Source organism: Cenococcum geophilum (assembly GCF_001692895.1).
Source record: "Cenococcum geophilum 1.58 unplaced genomic scaffold K441scaffold_41, whole genome shotgun sequence".
Classification (NCBI taxonomy): domain Eukaryota; kingdom Fungi; phylum Ascomycota; class Dothideomycetes; order Gloniales; family Gloniaceae; genus Cenococcum; species Cenococcum geophilum.
Genome location: NW_027137599.1, coordinates 1,046,382 through 1,064,890, shown reverse-complemented (window position 1 = coordinate 1,064,890; position 18,509 = coordinate 1,046,382). Strand labels below are relative to the sequence as shown.

At 45.1% G+C, this 18,509-nt stretch overlaps 4 protein-coding genes across 4 annotated transcripts; 2 read left to right on the top strand and 2 right to left on the bottom strand.

Annotated features, from left to right (window-relative positions):
* Positions 1-140: 140 nt before the first annotated feature.
* K441DRAFT_679843 (nucleoside diphosphate kinase) lies at positions 141-957 on the top strand (the record flags this gene model as incomplete). The annotated part of the gene is made up of 6 exons (XM_067651312.1): positions 141-160; positions 219-249; positions 332-375; positions 443-546; positions 624-754; positions 823-957. 6 exons carry the CDS (start codon positions 141-143, stop codon positions 955-957), a joined length of 465 nt encoding a protein of 154 aa, XP_067500625.1.
* Positions 958-1,149: 192 nt separating this feature from the next.
* K441DRAFT_698655 (uncharacterized protein) lies at positions 1,150-6,366 on the bottom strand. Its single transcript, XM_067653088.1, has 2 exons — positions 5,868-6,366; positions 1,150-5,810 (listed from the first exon to the last, which is right to left on the bottom strand). The coding sequence occupies exons 1-2, from the start codon at positions 6,210-6,212 to the stop codon at positions 1,389-1,391; spliced, it is 4,767 nt and encodes a 1,588-aa protein (XP_067500624.1). The 5' UTR covers positions 6,213-6,366; the 3' UTR covers positions 1,150-1,388.
* Positions 6,367-7,853: 1,487 nt separating this feature from the next.
* K441DRAFT_224886 (uncharacterized protein) lies at positions 7,854-8,308 on the bottom strand. Its single transcript, XM_067640610.1, has one exon. The coding sequence runs from the start codon at positions 8,135-8,137 to the stop codon at positions 7,895-7,897; it is 243 nt and encodes an 80-aa protein (XP_067500623.1). The 5' UTR covers positions 8,138-8,308; the 3' UTR covers positions 7,854-7,894.
* A 7,838-nt stretch (positions 8,309-16,146) lies between these two features.
* Positions 16,147-17,984, top strand: K441DRAFT_689064 (NupC family nucleoside cotransporter; the record flags this gene model as incomplete). Its single annotated transcript, XM_067652260.1, has 6 exons — positions 16,147-16,283; positions 16,331-16,453; positions 16,504-16,907; positions 16,954-17,026; positions 17,081-17,251; positions 17,306-17,984. 6 exons carry the CDS (start codon positions 16,147-16,149, stop codon positions 17,982-17,984), a joined length of 1,587 nt encoding a protein of 528 aa, XP_067500622.1.
* Positions 17,985-18,509: the final 525 nt, after the last annotated feature.

Here is an 18,509-nt window from a genome sequence, read left to right as displayed (position 1 = left end):
AACAAACATTTTTGATGAACCCAGACAACTCGTCCACCACCCCCTCAGACCCTCTCATCTTCAGCCGTGTAGGATTCAAGGACCGAGGATACCTCCGCAAAACTCTCGAAATACAAGCAAAACAACAACAAGAAGCCAACATGACCTCCAACGAGCAGACGTATGTTTCTACTGTTATAAGAGGGACAGGCGGTGAGACTAACGCTCTAGTTCTTCAGCTTCATTGCTATCAAGCCTGATGGTGTCCAGGTACGTAACTGACCGTTATAGAGACCAATAGCCTAATACTGCTCGAGTCAATTGGGAATGAGCCTGCTAACAACTATTGCAGCGTGGCTTGATCGGCCCCATAATCACCCGCTTCGAGAACCGTGGGTACGTTGTGCTGCGACTCCAATACAGCCTCCCTATCGTTGAGAAGCTCACTAGCGCTGTGTTTCAGCTTCAAGCTTACCGCGATCAAGCTCACCACCCCAACCAAGGCTCATCTCGAGAAGCACTATGAGGATCTCTCCGACAAGCCATTCTTCCCAGGTCTCATTGCCTGTACGTCCCTCAATCCCACCATTCGGTGCCCCACTTTTCTTATGATAGGATGGAAATGACTAACGCATTCAACACAGACATGAAAAGCGGCCCAGTCTGCGCCATGGTCTGGGAAGGCCGTGACGCTGTGAAGACAGGACGTTCCATCCTTGGTGCCACCAACCCTCTCGCCTCTGCTCCAGGCACCATCCGTGGTGACTATGCCATTGTGAGATGACCCCTTCTTTGATGCCTGAATACTGTAATCGGTCATGAGGCTAACATCTAATTTCCTAGGATGTCGGCCGCAACGTCTGCCACGGTTCCGACAGCGTCGAGAACGCCAAGAAGGAGATCGCGCTCTGGTTCTCTGAGGGCGAGCTGCAGACCTGGAAGTCAGCTCAGTTCGACTGGGTCTACGAGAAGCCGTAGGCGTAGATACCTAATACAAAGGAAATATGGTGTGCATGTGAGGTCTTTGGATTAGATCGAGCGATGAAGGACACGTTTTATGAGAGATGAGTGATCCTTTATAGAACCGAAATGGAAAAAGTATATTCAATAGACACTTAGTCTACTTTCAGAATACGAGTTCGTGTTCATTTGACATGTTTGTGACGAAGAGAGCTAGAAGATGGCTAGAGGATATTTGGTTCCTTAGTACAGGGATTTATTCCTACATGGCTGTTAAATGGTCTTGCTAACTTAGATGCATCATATCGTGCATGAAATCATGAAAAAAGCCCTCCCAGAGAGTATAGCCATGCCCGATGCAATACAGTTTAGCAGATCTATCAGCCATTTCAGCCAAATTCTCCACCTACGAAAACAAGTCAAGCTTTTGCCGCCCGCAAGAACGCTAGTCAAACACTAGTCTCCGTCGCTCCACCTTCATTCCTGCCATTCGCGACGCTCTCACTTTTCTTAACACCATTTCTTTCCTCCACTTCTATCTCAACCGTGCTCTCCCACCACCCTCTCAACCGTTCAACTTCCATCCGCTCCTCCCTGCCCAACTCAATCGGCGGTCCCTTAACCTCCTCCCTTGTTTCTAACTCCCCAAATTCCCCCCTCTTCATCCCCCAAACCTGCATTCCGAACCGCCACACACACCACGCGCTCTCCTCAGTGCTCAAGAGCCCCGCTCTGCCCTCCCTGCTCCTAACCCTGAATCCGCGAAGCAGGACCACGTCGCCTGCCTCTGTAATAGGGATGGCTAATTTCCACGGCCGGAAGACCTGGACCTGGATCTGCTCAGGGTAGGTCGAGAGGTCCGTGATGGAGAAGACGGTGTGGTAGTCCCGCGGCCCTGCTTTGGCGCGTACAGCAGGCGTCGCGTCGCGAGTTACCAGCGCCAGAACATCGAGCGTCGAGTCCGGGGACTGGGAGGGGAGGTTGAGGAAAGGCGGGATGGAGGCCAGAGGAGTGTAGAACGAGAGCGGGGTCCGGAATCCCTGAGAAGGAGGCTCTGTCGCTTTTGCTGCGTGCTTAGCGTGCGTTAAACCGAGGTCGTGGCCGTGGCCGTTTGCGATTGACAAGGCGAGGCCTTCGGTGTCTTCGCCGGAAACGACGCTTTCGCTTTCTTCTTGGCTGCTGGCGGAGATTTCAGAGTCGGAAGCTGCTGCGAGGCTGGAACGTGGGGCGAACCATGCGCTGAGCGCTTCAGGGACGTCGCTGAGGCGGGTTTGGGGGGTCTGGCGCTGCTTTTTCTTGGTGTGAGGCTTGCGCTCTGCGGAAGATATTGTGAGAGCAGCTTCGGGCGACATGGCTGATTGGAAAGATGAATTAGGCGGAAGGTCCGTAGACGTCCTTTGAGTAAGCTGAGGGGTGGGCGGGAGAGTGTTTTCGGTCTGGGCCGGCTGGTATGTCTCTTGTGACTCCAGGGCTTGCTGTTGGCTTGGGTCCGGGGTCATTGGGGGGTTGCCATGTGTGAAAGGTTGGTAATTGATTGTGAAATCTTGTTGATTGGAGTCGAGCTGAGTGGGGGGTGAACTCGGCGCTTCAAGAGCAATTGGAAGTGGAGGGTAGGTGACTTCGCTTGGCATAGTATCCGGTTTCGTCGAATTAGTCTCAGCGAGAGCACCTGCCTTGCTGAAGGTCTCTGCTGGCGGTGATGAACTCACACCTTGCGACAAATTTACGGCGTCAGCTTCTGGAGACGATTGAGATTTATAGGCGCTGAAGTCCCGCTCTGTCGATGGAGGTTGAGAAAGCTGATCAGGTATTTTGTTCTCAATAGTACCCATACTTTGTGAAGATACTTCAGGGAGCTCCTCCTCATCAGATCTCGAAGTCATTTCAATATCATCTTGACTCGTAGCAGGAAGTTGAGGGTATAGCGAGTCTGGTACGTGTATTTGGGTCATAGGTTCCTCAGATTGACTTGGATAATCATATGTTTCCATTCTAACCGTCTCGATGCCGTCAGAGTATTGAACCGTGGATATTGATGACCCAGAACGTAAACTCTCGTCCTCCGAATCTTTGATAAACGATACGTTAGCAAATTGAGAAGCTGACATTGCTGGGGCTCCTCGAGCATCCCCACTTGGAAAATCAATCGGTTCGAAGGCAGACATATCAATTTCTACTGACGGCGTCTTCGATAAAGTTGATATCGGTGAGGGAGTAGGCCGATGAGGGGTTGTGTGTTGACCATGGCTCTCAGTTGGCGGTTTAGTCCTTTTATCCGGGGTAGGTGTCTGAGTTCTGCATCGAAGAGATCTCCCGACTTGCTTTCTTTTAGCTGTTGAAGTATGTGTTTTGGATCTCGTGTTCATGGCAGGGATAGTAGGAGAAAGACTCTTCTCTAATGGTGTCATCGGTCGCTTAATTGATTCTGGCGGTATTGCAGGAGGATTCTCTGGATCAATTATCGTAATGTTTTCGGTTGCATGTTTGTTGTTGGGGTCAGGCCTATGGGGATGCGTTTCGATATGTTCAAGGTGGTCTTCGAGGGGGTCTTCTTGCTGGCCGTCGGTAGGCTCACCAACTACGGGGGCGTGCGTTTCTTCTGCGATTGCCGGGCTATCTATTAATTTTTGTTGGTCGGCCATTACTTCGTCCTCATCGCTCTCGCCATCGCCCAGATCGATAATTTGTGTCAATCGCTGAACCGGCGATGCCATGCTTCGCTTTTCGGGCGCCGGTTCTTCTTGGATATATTCCTCGAGCGGTTTTGGAGATGAAGATTCCATTGCAGCCTGGACGTTAGGTTCCTGGACATCCCTTATTTCTTGCTCGTTACTCTCCTCCGGGGCTTCAGCAAGGCGTGAAATCCCTAGAGTTTCATTTTGCTCGGAATAACCATCAGATTCCTGGCTGGTCGTATTGGATGAATCTACTGACTCTTCGTGTTGAGAAGATGACCTGTCATACATATACCGATCTTCAGGAGGAATCCACCTGGATCTATGCAAGATGGGATTATGGTATGGACTATCTTCCTCGCTTTCTTCTGTCTCTCCCACCTCGTCTTCCGTTTCATCTTCCTCCTCGCTCTCGTCATCTTCTTTCTCATTCCCCACATGCTCAGATTCTTCATCTGAGGATAGATCAATAATGATTGGTCCTTTCTGTTGTAGAGACCGGGCCGAAGACTCTTGGTCAACGTTTATCTCTGCACATATTTCCTTAGCAGGTATTTGCTCAGCTGGCTCTAGGTGTGATTTCTCTTCTTTTATTGCAGGCAGGTCTGAATATAGTTCAGTTTTGTTAATGACCTCAGGGTCCTGCCTATCCTCGTTCACCACGCTCTCTGCCGCAGGGATACCCATAGCCACTGTACTCTCCAGTTGAAATTTTTCCTGTGAAAACATCGAGCCATCCAAGCCAAAGGGAAATCGTATCTCATTGAAAGCTGTACTATGCATTCCGTGCCTCGTATTCATTTTTGGTGTTCCCATTCCGTAATGCATGCTAGATTCGACGGTATGCTGCTCCACGTCATCCACCGATCCTTCCGTATTGGTGTCTGTCGCTAGTGCTTGAATTGTAGGCCGGATATTTGTAGAATGGCCGAAATATGAAGTTGCAACCGCGTCGCGCTCGCCAGGGAACGGAGAAGGGAGTGGTAGCGTTGAAGATTCCAGGGGATGAATTACAGGGGTGAATGGTGCATTACCTATCGGCGTCTGAACCTTGGGTAAGGTCGTAGAAATGAAATCCGTTTGCAGATAAGGAAGATGTGGAGGAGGCATCATAACTTCGGGAGCTTGGTCCGGAACGATAGGACCGTCTTGAGTTCCAGAACGTTCTCGATGTCGCATTTCGTAATCATCGTTTTCTTTTCCTTTGCCCCTTCCCTCGAATTTAATTGATTCATTGACGCCGTCCTCCTCGGTAGAGCTCAAGATAACCACCACTTCTGGTGGTGGAGCGCTCTCTGTATCTGACTCTTCAACCTGATTAGGCTGCTCTAATTTTTCCTCGTAAAGCCCAGATACTTCTTCCTCTGAATCTATTTCAGTAGCACTAAGTTGGTTTGCATCTCTTTCATGGATCTCGGCTTCGTCATCCTCTGTATTTGGCCGCGTATCGCCTTCGAAATGCTCTACCTCTATGCAGGGCTGATAGATTTCAGGTTCGGGGTAAAGCTCATCGTCTTCCACAATCTCTCCTGTTGCCTCTAATTGAAATTCACTCTCGGAAACTATAGGCCCCTCTGGAGGGTTGAGCACTTCTTCCGTACCTGCACCGACCGGAATCGGCTCTGTGATAGGATCAGTCATTTCGATGTCATTGGAATTTTGTATCAATTCCCGTTTGTTTGGTTCCTTTCCACGGGATTTGGCGAGTGGGAGACCTGCTTCTGAATGAATAGCTAGGTCCTTAGAGGCCGAAATGCGCGACTGCAAAGGCTCGGCGGAGGGTGAGACGGCGCGCTCATCGAGTGAAATACCGCCTTCTTTCTCTTCTTCCATCGTTCGATCACCTTCTTTTTCTAGAGAAGGCGTTATCGCCGAGTATGTCCATACTCTCCAATCTTTATATGACTTCCTTCGCCTCTTCCGTCCGTTTTCTTCAAAGGTATTATCGGAACCGTCCATGAAACTGAGAGGATCATAGCCCGATTCAAAATATGGGCCGTCTGGTATCCTTGTGCGCTTGAGGAATGCCGGAGATGACCATAGTTCAGGCGTGCTCCGAGCACTATTACGCTGTACAATAGGAGTGATGGTTTGCGGCTCAGCTCTAGAAAGACCAGTAATTGGAGGGTCTGGCTCAGGGGATGGAGTAGGGTGATCTATATCTAGTCTGACTAGTCTTTGTCCGTCTCGAAATATCTATATCTTGAGTTTTAGCCGCTTGATGCTTCGATGGTAACTCTCCAGACTACCAACCTGAGTTACAAGCCTCTGCTGGAATGATAACTCCCACTCCACACTCTTTCCTGGTGTCCAAACGTCGCCCACATCATTGATGTATTGTGCGCCTCGCAATGCTAGTATAACTTCATCTCCAATGCAAATCCCAGAGTTTCCGAGGGCTTGTCCGGCGGGACCCGAAAAGCGAACCCTGACCTGACCTCTCCGACGTCGAAGACGAAAATCTGGATCTGCCAATAGAAGCGCAAATTGGCGCGTTGAAGAAGAGTACGGCCATAGGAGGGTCACTACGGCTTTGATGACCTTAGTATCCGGAGAGGGCAGTGAAGGTGCCAGCTCGGCGATGGGTATGCGCTCCATTACTCCTCGCTCCTCTGGTGCAGTATTGGCGGCCGCGATCTCATGGTGGAAATGCCCGCATATACAACGAAAGTCTATGCAGGGTGGTTGTTGGTGGGCATTGGAGTTGTGTTAGTGAGCTCTTGTGATCGCCGCTATTGTCACAATGAGCCTGCTCCCTGACGCTTATGCCTGAAACGTATCAACAGGAGCACTGACCTTGAGATGAAAATATTGGTTACCAACACGCCACTTTCTTTTAACCAATCAGCTATCGTTTACTTAGCAGCGGCCAAGTAACCGGTATTTAAGGGTAGCTAAGGTACTACCTAAGCACCTATTTTACTAGCAAATAGAGTGTTATTGTCGCTGCATTAAGGAATAGAGGTTTTGTTACGGACCTTATAACAGAAGTGTCACGGATACAGATACTTCTTAGTGAACTGGACGCTACGGGACGTAGCACGGGCGGAACCAGTGGAGCCATGTGACGGATGGTAAGCGAGGTCACATGAGGGACTCTGTGAGCTCTGTGAGATCTGTGAGGTCTGTCACGTACCATGAGGGACTCTGTGAGCTCTGTGAGATCTGTGAGGTCTGTCACGTACCTCACGTACCTCACGTAGCAAAGGGATTTCTTAGGAGTACGGTTGTATATTTAAAGGACCACAGTCCCTACCTAGATAGTTCTCTCTTTGTAGTGAATCTCGGAATACAATTGGAGTTAATCTGTTGGGCACTTACTCCACAGTCAGATCTTGTTGTGTTTACCTACATACCCAGCCCATTGACAAGTCCACCGTAGTATCTAACGTAAGTTAGGGGGTTATGACGGTGTCGGTACAAGGGGTGCGGCCGAGTGCGTAATCAAGTTCCAATCGAATCTGATTTTCTGCCGCAACCGTGCGCAGCCAATCGGAGCTTGCACATCACAAGGCGGTGAAGGACTCAACCCATGTTTTGACGCGTGATTTTGCCCAGATAGATGTAAACAACACGCTTAAATGCCACACTATAGCTAAGGGGGCCACCCAATTGGGGCTCCAGACATTCCCATTTAAATAAAGGCAGCTATTATTACTATAAGGCTTTTTTTTGGCCTCAAATATAGAGAAATTAAGGCTAAAACCGGTGTGGGAGAATTAACCTCGCATCGCATCTATAACAAGGCATTAGACGCTGCTGGCAATGAGGATTTCTATGATATAATGGCCACTCTTTCGCCTAAATTAAACCGGAAGGGACGGGAGCCAAAGATTAAAAACGGCAGTAAGCTGTCTTATGAAATTCGCCAAGATATATTGCACTGGGAGGACTACAAGTTTGAGGACGCTGCTATACCGGCTCTTCATACTGCAGAAATAACGGCAGCTAGGTCCACAATCGAAAAGGTTGCTCACGAGCATTAAGATCCGCTCTGCCAGGTGCCAATTATACAAGGAATCAGGCCTAAGAAACCCCCTCTCAATGCCCAGCAGAAAAAGTTAAGATTTAACCACTATATGTGGCTACAGGACATCATCAAACGAACCAACGGCGACGTTATTTTTATCTGCTTAGACAAATCACCTAAGTAATTTGGCCCTGGCCAGTCTGGAGGAGGAAAGGCTAGAGTCTCAAGGCCTATGGGAGTTAATACCAATAAGTACGCTATGCATAATCCTCCGGTCCAATTCTCCTTCTCTTTTTAGGGTGCCATGTGCTCAGATCCTTCTATTCCAAGGCCTTGCATTATATAGGAGCCTAAGTCTCAAGAGCAGAAGAATGAGCTTCAACGAAAAGTTATTATTGATAATAAAGTTGCTAAGGAAAGAGTTAAGGAAAAGCAACGCCGGGCTTCTATCCAAGGGACAGCAGAATACAACCATATAAAGAAAGTTAATGATAAGATAAATGGCGACAATAAGCGCCTTAAGCAGTAAGGAATTCAAAAGGGACGACATCATCTACGTAAGCCTAAACAAGAGTTTAAATATAAGCTTTTTATACGTGGAAAAGGTAAAGGGATAGACGCAGCTTGGTACGCAAACTATATACTTAAGCCTCTTCTTTATCCGTACTATAAAGCAGTAAAGGAGGCAAACCCCAGCAAGGAAGTCTATTTAATTAAGGACAACGTCTCCCTTTACAGTTCAGCTCAAAGAAAGCTCTCTTATCTAGCTGAAGAACTAGGCATTCTCTTTGTAGATCACCCTCCTAATTCACCTAATTTACACCCAATTAAGCGCTGTTTTGGGAAATTAAGCTATAAAGTAAATGTATACGATTGCCACAGCACTTCAAAGGAGGCTAAAAGGCAAGCAAAGGAGTGGTTATTAAAAATGTGGCAAGAGGATAAAAATCTGGGTAATTACATCCTCTCCAGGGCCTCAAATGACACCTTTCTATCGGTCGCAAATGCGTGCAAATCGCACGGTGGAAACAACAACTGGACGGGATAATTTGGCACTTTGTTTGGTGTAATTCTATATACAATTGAATAAGTTGTGGTGGTGCGAACGTGGATGCGGCATTTTGGTGTTCCTGCACGTGATTCTGAGAACTTGATTTTGCACTCGGCCGCACCCCTTGTAGTTCCGACGGATTTTCCTACCGCCTGCTTAATTGGGTATACTGCCGCACTAGCGGTGGTTTTAGCATTTGGTGTTCCAAAATCCGTCGGAACTACCGACACCGTCATAACCCCCTAACTTACGTTACTACAAGGCTTCGTTACAGGCTTCCTTTTTAGGTAAAGCGCCTCGCTTTTCGACTATGGCTCCGCTAAGACTACCTCTCGACCTTTAACTATAAAAGGCCGTTTCCCTTACTACTTTTCCTTTTATCTGCTATCTTTCCTCCCTCCTAACGCTACGCTGCCTCTTCTTTCTACTGCTGGTCCCTAACACGGTTATATTAAGGTATTTCTGCCGTCCCTTAGTGGTTAAGTCTAGCCTGCTTATTCTTCTTCCTTAGACCAATAACTAATGTGGTAAATTACGGCTTTTCTAATAGGGCGACTCTTTTACGGTAATATGTAGACGGTTATCCCTTGGCCCGTCAATTTTCGTCCAACCGTTATCGATAAGAACTAGCCAATCAATCGTGCTGAATTTAACGCCTGTACTGGGGGGTGTAGGGCTTTAGTTTTGTGGTAATTTAATATACGCGCCTGGTTTGAGGAGTTAAGTCGCTCAATATAAAGTTGCTAGCACCTACCCTTCCTGCAGAACCGTATTTTGCATTGTGGTGGGCAATTAATTGATGGTGCACGCGTTGTGTCGAAACTGATGTTCTCGCACGGACCACTTGCTCGTTGGACGCTGACGGGCCAAGGGATAGCCTCCTTTTCTAATCCCTACCTCTAGTACTAATAGCCTTAACTATTATTAAACCCTTTTACCGCTACCTCTATCCGCTAAGCGCGTGTATATCCTTATAATCCTATTTTTTTTTCTCTTTCGCACTTCTCTCGCCTCTAGATAACGCTTATCCGTAGCCACCCCCCACCAAACAGGCTTAGATCTTTCCTCTTCAAGTTAGAATATCACGTGTGTTTAACTTGTTTACACCCAAATCGCGAAAACAACACCGCACGCCTATACCTAAATCAACACCTCGCATTTGCTTTACCTCCTTATCCAAGAGCCTGTAGTTGTAGAGTGTCGTCACAGTCACCCGGGTGGCTCCACGGCTGGCTCTACAAATCGCACTAATAACTCTGCTCAGCGGGAGGTTTCAGCGTTCGAGTGACCCGTAGGCGGGCGCGGGCGCAGAAACGGGCGCGGAAGTGGGCGTGCTCGTAAAGGCAATCTACAGACATTAAATAGAGGCAGCACCCAATCTAGTTCTTACAGCGCCTCGCAGGGCACTCCGCAGTCCTACCAGTCATTAAGTATAGGCGCGTGGTGTTGTTTTCACGATTTAGGTGTAAACAAGTCAACACACGTGATATTCTAACTTGAAGAGGAAGGATCTAAGCCTGTTTGGTGGGGGGTGTACGCGTATCAATTGTTGGCCACGGAGGTAGCTTTCGACCGTATTACAATTGTCTTTGATATCTAGTACCCTATATAAAGACTACCCTAGTGCTTACCCTCGTATTTCGTATGTCTTAGTACGTATCTCTATTGCCTATACCTCCCTCCTTTCCTATTCTAGCATCTTCCTCGTGTATATATAGACCCTTAAGAGCCACCTTAAATAGAACAGATCACTCGTACAATTCTGTGTCTCTACCTACCAGCCAGCTTAAGTCATTTCGTGATACCTGCCTGGCTGAAAGTTATGAGCCCGGTAACCTTCTGAGTACCAGGGAGATCTCAGTGGCTAGACAACTACCACTAAGCCTCTTTGAGCATAGTTTGTCACGAAATATCGCGTGCCTTACGCATAAGCGCGTCTCTTTATATAACCTTAAAAGAACCTCAAAATAAGAGCCACTATGGTAACTAAGGACTCTACGAACCCTCTTTTGCTAACCCAGAAAGACTAGCCTATATAGTTTTAATTTATCCGTCAAGAAGCAAGTTTTGCAAAGATCTGGGACTATATTAACCTAAATAAGACGGAGAACGAAATTAAGCAAAACACTAAGCCAGCTATACCTTCAATAGCAGCAGCTCCTGTAGCTCCTGCAGCAGCACCGGCAGCTCCTACAGCACCTATAGCAGCACCTACAGACCCTACAGCACCAGCAGCGGACCCTACAGCTCTAGCAGTAACTCTAGCGTCTACTAGAATAACTATACCTGGGTTATCAAGTCAATAAGAATAATAACCTTAGCAATCTCTAGAGATATAGAGAATGCTCTTTAAGCTCTATAAGCTATAATAATAGGACTACCTAAAGCGGGAAGAGAAGCTCTATACGTTCGCAGCACTTTTATATACCACCATAGGCACCAACTTCTTAGGGTATCTTAAGAACCTCACCACACTACATTTAATTATAAGATAGTTAAGGAAGGTAGCAAAGCCATCTTAAGCTACGCTACAGCAGATAGTATTAGACGATCTTAAAAAAAGAAAATAAGGGCCTAAACGTTAGACTCTGGAATTATGGCTTTAGCTTTATATTACTATTATACAGAACAGCAAAGAGCTAAAGGAAGGGCTAATAGAGGTAACAGAAAGCAGCGTTATACGAGCCTTTATCCAGGACTATAAGGAGATCTATCCAGCTCTATACTATACCTTTATCTAAAAGGTAGCAAAGAGGTTAGAGAAGCTTAAAATATTAATAATAATTAAGGAATTTAACCTCCTCTATAAGCATCTAAATATAAAATATAACGCCCATGCTACACTATTAGGGCAGCCGTCTATAGATCCTACAACGTCTACCACCCTAGCACCTTCTTAATTACCTAAAGCAAAGTGTTTTGCTTATAGTTTACCCCATAAGTTAAAGAATTATAAGTAGCTATTTTAGTCTCTTCAAGGTCCAAACTTTATACTAAATAACGAGTATCTACGGAGGTATTAGGAATGGCTTAAGGGCCCAACAAATAAGCAGTATTATAAAAAAAGGGTTAAGCAGATTAAGAAGGAAGGCCCTAGGTTAAGGACGTCTCTAGCTTCTGCTAAAAGGATTAAGGATCTAAATAGGCCCCGAGCTATAGCGGCTGCTGTAACAACATCCTACTCATCGTTATTATTATAAAAACATCCGGATCTATCCTTAATTAACGCCTAGGGGTATAATACTATAGCAGACACCCACTTCTGCAACAATATTAGATACTTCCGTAACTTTAAGCCAAGCATATCTACAGTAATAGCTAGAGATTCTAGAGCAGAAATCTATAGATACAGTAATATTAACTTAGCTATTAAGGTAGGCGAATAACGTCTAACTAGGTATCTAATATTGAGGAACATAGCATACGCTCCTTATTTTTATACCAATCTAATATCCATAGTAAAGCTCCACAGGGTTAAAGTAATTATAGACCAATCTACGAACTACCTATGCTATAAGGATGACGAAAGCCTATTTACCAACCTTATAGAATACGGAGGTCTCTACCTTATCAATACTATTGCCTACTTACCACCTACTCCTACTACCTATACTACGTCCACCAGATTCTTTAAGACCTTAGCATATAATAAAGTATAGTATTAGCGCTTACTACACTGCAATATAGAGTCAGTGGATTATCTGCCGACTGCGGTAGATGGGGTCAAGGTAGTTAAGACGGACAGAGGAAGAACTCCATACGGTATACCACTTTATAAACCATATATTCTTAGAAAGATAATATAGCAGATATCTTATAGAATATCTATAAAGGGAACTTACCCTTTTAAACGTGTACACTTTAATATTATTATAGAAGAAGACGGGTTCAATAGAGATATATATATAGCTTATTTTTGGTATAATTATATAAAGTACTATTATGCCTTTCCTATTAAGAACCATAAGCAAGAGACGCTATTTCCACTCTTTAAATCAATAATAGCATTTACGAAGAAATTTAATGCTTAAGGTATCCGTATTTGGCATATAGATAAGGAGTAAGGTATAGGCGCTAGGGTAAAGAACCTTATTTAGCTTAATAGAGGTATTATTAAGTAATTAATACTAGATACTCCTGCTTAAAATAGACCTATAGAGAGGTTAGGGAGAGCCATTTCCAAATAAGTAAGGACTGCTGTCATTAAAGCAAAGTTACCCATAGATCTATAGCCCGAGTTTATGCTCCTTATAGTGTTCCTACTTAATTAAACTCCCATTAAGTCCATTAACTAGAAGACCCTATTTAAGATACTATATAAACGGAAGCTATAGCTAGTAGGGCTTCATATAGCCGGATCTTTAACCTACATACTTATTAAATACGGCATTCCTAAAAAGGCAAAGTTTAAGCCATAAGCCTAAATAGGCTATCTCGTTAGTATAGAAGCGTTAAATATCTATAGGATATAGATACTAACTACTAACCGTATTATCCAATCTTGTAATATACAAATTAATAAGTTAAAGAGATATTAATCTCCTAAAATATTAGAACACCTTATTATCTCACAGGCTTAAAAGGACCGTTTTTAGTAAGTCTAGGACCTACTAAATAATCTTTAAAATGGCAGCAAGGACTAAATAGAGAACTTTAACGAAGAACTAGATATAAGACTGCCGTATTTAGCAAGTATTAACGTTACTCCTACGTTAAAAAGCATTCAGATCTTAATAGAAGAACTCCATTAGCTATCTACCCTAAAGCTAACTCTAGAACCGTCTATACTATTAGCGTCTTCGGCGCCTTAGCAATTACCATCTACGGTAGCATCTACGCCATAGACATTATCTACTACTTAGTCATCTTCTAAAGTCACCGAACTACTATTTATAGACCCTATACCTTATTCCAAACCTTAAATAACAGCAGGCTTATTATTAGGGGGTGAGAGACATTTTAGCCGTAAAAAGCGGCCTACGGCAAAGAAGAAAGATATACCAAATCAGGATCTATAACGACGAGCCTTTACGGTTCAAAATAGTGACGGTAATAATATTATTAATCTAGATACAACACCATTAGCTTACGCGTTCTATACTGCTGCTATAAAGACATATAGACATTAAGACGACTTTCCACCACCACTAAAGTTATAGAAAGAGATGCTTAATTATAGGTACGCTACGGAGTTTAAAGTAGCTGCTTATACTAAGATAAAGGCCTTAATAGAAAAACACACCTAGGATAAGGTACGACTAGTTAAGAAGGTTTATCGACTTCCTACTATATAGGTCTTTACGTATAAGGAAGATTTAGATAGCTTTATTATAAAATTTAAAGCTCATTTAGTCATCCGCGGAGACCTTTAAGTAGTCTTATAAGAGGAGGTTAAAGCTATTACGGTAGCCTATCGGACCTTCCGTCTACTCTACGCTTTTATCGCCAGCTTCAACCTAGACATTATACAGATTAACGCCGTCAACGCCTTCGTCAATGCCTTGGTTAACGATAAGGTCTACCTTATTCCCCCTAAGGGTATAAACCTACCACCTAGATTCTCTCTCCGTCTAAGAAAGGTAATATACAGACTACAGAAATCTCCAAAATTATAGTTTTTAGAAATATCTGCTGCTCTACAAAGCATGNGTTTAAAAGCGGTACCGGATAAGCCATATCTCTACATATACCCTACCAAACCTATCTTTATATTCTTCTACGTTAATAACATCCTAATTATAGGACACCTAAGCTGTCGACAGCAGATGGAGGATATCCTAAAGTAGCTATAAGATCGATTTGAGATCCGCAAAATACCTCAATTCACGTCATTTCTAAATACTTGTGTCGTGCGAGATTAATAAAAGGGAAAGCTCTGGCTCTGTCTAGATCAATATCTTAAGAAGCTAGTCTTAGTATACTATCTAGAATATCTAAAGCTATCAGCTACACTACTATCAGGCCAGGAATTAATACCGTATAAAGGAGAAGCTACGCCGAATCAGATAAAAGGATATTAACGCCGTATAGGTTCTGCAACGTATCCTACATCTACTACATAACTAGACGTTACTTTTTCTATCAGCAAGCTGGCTAAGTTCTTGTAAAATCCGTCACTAGCTCATCTTGCGGAGATTAATAGATTGCTTACCTATCTCTACAATACCAGATACCTCGCTCTTAAGTTCTCTACTATTATGCCGCATAAGATAAACTAGGTTCTAAAAGCTGCTTCTAATGCTAGCTTTACTAACAATGCTCTAACACGTTGGAGCTCACAGGGCTTCTTAATAAGCTTATTTAATGGGCCTATAGCATAGCAGGCAACTAGATAAAAGGTAGTAACTAAGTTTACTACAAAGGCAGAACTCCTAGCTCTCTTACACGTCGGTAGGGAGGTCAAGCATATAGTGCGGATATTTAAGGCCATTAGATTCGACCTAGAACAGGACATCATTATTAATTATAATAATTAGCAGTTAGTACGGATTATAATAAAAGAGACTCCTATAATATCTACAAAGCTCCGACACGTAAATATCTATTAATTCTAGCTTCGCCAAGAGGTCTAAAATAGAAGCTTTATCATACAGTGGGTACTAACAAGCGAAATGGCTGCAGATGGACTAACTAAAGCTCTCTCAAAGCAAAATTATCAAAAATTCGTTGATGTAGTAGGGCTCCGCGATATCAGATATCTAGTAAATTAACACTTAGACAGCAGCAAAGCTCACCACCAAGTTATCTATCCCAACTGCCTAATCCAGTAATCCAGCTCTGCCGCTCTACGTCAGATCTAAGGGGGTGTGTTGGCCACGGAGGTAGCTTTTGACTGTATTACAATTGTCTTTGATATCTAGTACCCTATGTAAAGACTACCCTAGTGCTTACCCTCGTATTTCGTATGTCTTAGTACGTATCTCTGTTGCCTATACCTCCCTCCTTTCCTATTCTAGCATCTTCCTCGTGTATATATAGACCCTCGAGAGCCACCTTAAATAGAACAGATCACTTGTACAATTCTGTGTCTCTACCTACCAGCCAGCTTAAGTTATTTCGTGATACCTGCCTGGCTGAAATCAATTAGGGTGTATGCGTATCATTTAGGGGTGTACGACTAACAGTGGCCATAAAGGAAACGGCCCGCGTAATGCGGCCGCCACCCATTTAGAGTTAGCGCCGGGTACAGGCCTACTACCTCTTAAAGCATCCACTAGTGTACCTAAGCTAGCACGGACAAACCTCGATGTCGCCGGTGGAGTGGGAAGGATTGTCCATCGCTCGCTGATCTATAAGTCATGGAGTTCTTCCTCAATTGCACATCCAACTTCGTCGATTTAAGGCGTTGTTGATATCAAATTGGAACGTCTCGAAACCTGGCGATTCTCGACCATGGCGTCTCATAACCAGTAATTCAGCATGACTGAAATGGTTCAGATATCGAAATCCTAGTTGCCGACGCTGAGAAGTCGTCCCAATTGCACGACGCTAGTTTTGACGAGAAGGCCAACATGACGGTTGATAGTGAGCACAAAGCAGAGTCTGGTGAAGAGCAGAAGCCAAAACAGAATCATAAGGAGAGGTTCAGGCGCATGATTAGACGATGGAAGCCTGTCATTCATGTCTTCATCTGGATGCTGGTCACAACGCAAGTTTCTCCACAAGTTCACCTTTCAATATGCTAACAGGACCCAGATGGTGGATTGTTGGGCTCATTTACCACAGACATGACTACAACTGGGTTGAGCCGATGCTGCTGTGGATGTTCATCACTATTCGAATCCTCACCTTTTACATTCCAGCTCGCTATGCCTTGGTGTACGTTTCCTACACAGAACCGGCAAGCTTTAATGCTAATATCTCATCAGACCACTCCAAATCGGGTGGCGCCATGGTATGGGTATGGTGGAAAAGGTTGTCCCCGAGGGCCACCGTACCATCACTGGAGCTGGCGTTGTCCTTGTTGCACTCTTCCTTGGTGTTTTCATCCCAGGAGAAACGCCATACAACAAACGCAGTGACAGGGCTGTCAGTGTTTTCGGATACCTCGTATTCTTAGCGGGACTTTATATCACTAGCAGGCACCGAAAGCACATCAACTGGAAGCCGGTTATTGTCGGCATTCTCGTTCAATTCATCATAGGATTCTTCGTCCTCCGAACTACCCTTGGCAAGACAATCTTCAAGTTCATTTCCAATGCTTTGACGACTCTTTTGACATACGCATATCAAGGAGTCGTGTTCCTCACAGCCAGCTCGGTGCTGGAGCTTGGTAAGCCGCCTCCTCAAGTCAAAAATGATAACTAACTCCTCGCCAGGATGGTTCCTCGTCAACAGTCTCTCTATATTCGTCTTCTTCGTCGCTCTTGTCCAGATGGCGTACTACGTAGGGTTCATTCAATGGGGAGTCTAGAAGCTTGCCTACTGCTTTGGATGGGCTTTAAGTCTCTCTGGGGCTGAAGCTCTCGCTGCTGGAGTGACACCGTTCTTGGGAATGGGTGAAGCTGCGATCATTATCAAAGGCTTCATTCCCGAACTCACCCAGGCCGAGATTCACCAAGTCTTGACCGCTGGTTTTGCAACCATTTCTGGATCGCTGATGGTGGTTTATATTGGGTAAGGCATTCTTACTGTTTTACATGGTGGACTCATGTACTGACATACTTCTAGCCTCGGTGCAAGTAGTCAAGCTGTCATCTCATCCTGTTTGATGTCAATCCCCATCTCTATCGCCATTTCCAAGATGCGCGTGCCAGAAACGGAGGAGCCGCTCACCCTCGGACACGTCACCATTTTAAACAACGATCCTGAAGATGGAAATTCCGAAGCCAACATCCTCCACGCAATGGCCAATGGAGCTTGGACTGGTCTCAAGGTCGCTGGAATGGTGGCCGCAAACCTCATCGTCATCATTTCCATCGTCGCACTCTGCAACGGCATCCTTCAATGGTGCTTCAAATACATCGGGGCACCCAACGTCACAATCTCACAGATCTTCGGTTACATTTTCTACCCGGTCGCCTTCCTGATGGGGGTTCCCCGCAACGAACTCTATCTTGTAGGCCAGCTTATCGGCATGAAGACCATTCAGAACGAATTTGTCGCATTCGCTGCCTTGACTGCACAGCCCAAATTCAAGGCTATATCGCCGCGCGGCACCATTATCGCAACGTATGCGATTTGCGGCTTTGCCAACATCGGTTCGATTGGTATTATACTCGGAATTTACGGACAGCTTTCACCCAAGAGACGAGGGGATTTCGCAAGGGAGGCTCTATCGGCATGTATTTGTGGTGCATTGGCGACATTCATGAGCGCAAGCTTGGCCGGCATGATTTTTTCGGGATAAAGTATCCATTGCGGGGCGTCATTTACATTTTGCTTTCACGATACTGAGCTGATTCATTTTATTTAACGGCTGAGGCTTCCTTGCACGGAAAATATAATATTTTGCTGCTCTTGACTTCCTCATCCGTAATTTCTATTCCCAATTTCTGATCCTGAGCGATAATGGCGGCAAGTTCGTATTGGTTTAATTGCCTCTTTTGTTTTCGGCCTGTTTCCCTGGTTCACTAATTCACCGACGATCTTTGCCCACTGTGCGAACGGATCCGCACTACCGTTCTTGGGTCCAAGTTACAACTCTTCCATCACCCCCCCGAAACTACGAAGTAACTGCCGTATCTGTCGAAATCCCGGTAGACTAGGAATACGTGCTCTGAGTAGTCGAAGCCCCTTGCTCGGGCTGCAAGCTGCTCTAGACACTATAGAAAGGGGTGATCGTAGAAGGTTCGAAAGGACGTCAAGGCCTAAAGCCGCAATTTTTATTTGCTACACGCCCCTAGAATAACGAAGAAACCCCATAGATCTCTAG

Bases quoted from the DNA above. Each gene is read 5' to 3' on its own strand.
- K441DRAFT_698655 (XM_067653088.1), bottom strand. From the start codon at position 6,212: ATGGAGCGCATACCCATCGCCGAGCTGGCACCTTCACTGCCCTCTCCG. The intron at 5,811-5,867 runs GTTGGTAGTCTG...CTCAAGATATAG, and splicing joins AGCAGAGGCTTGTAACTCAG to ATATTTCGAGACGGACAAAG.
- K441DRAFT_224886 (XM_067640610.1), bottom strand. From the start codon at position 8,137: ATGATGTCGTCCCTTTTGAATTCCTTACTGCTTAAGGCGCTTATTGTC.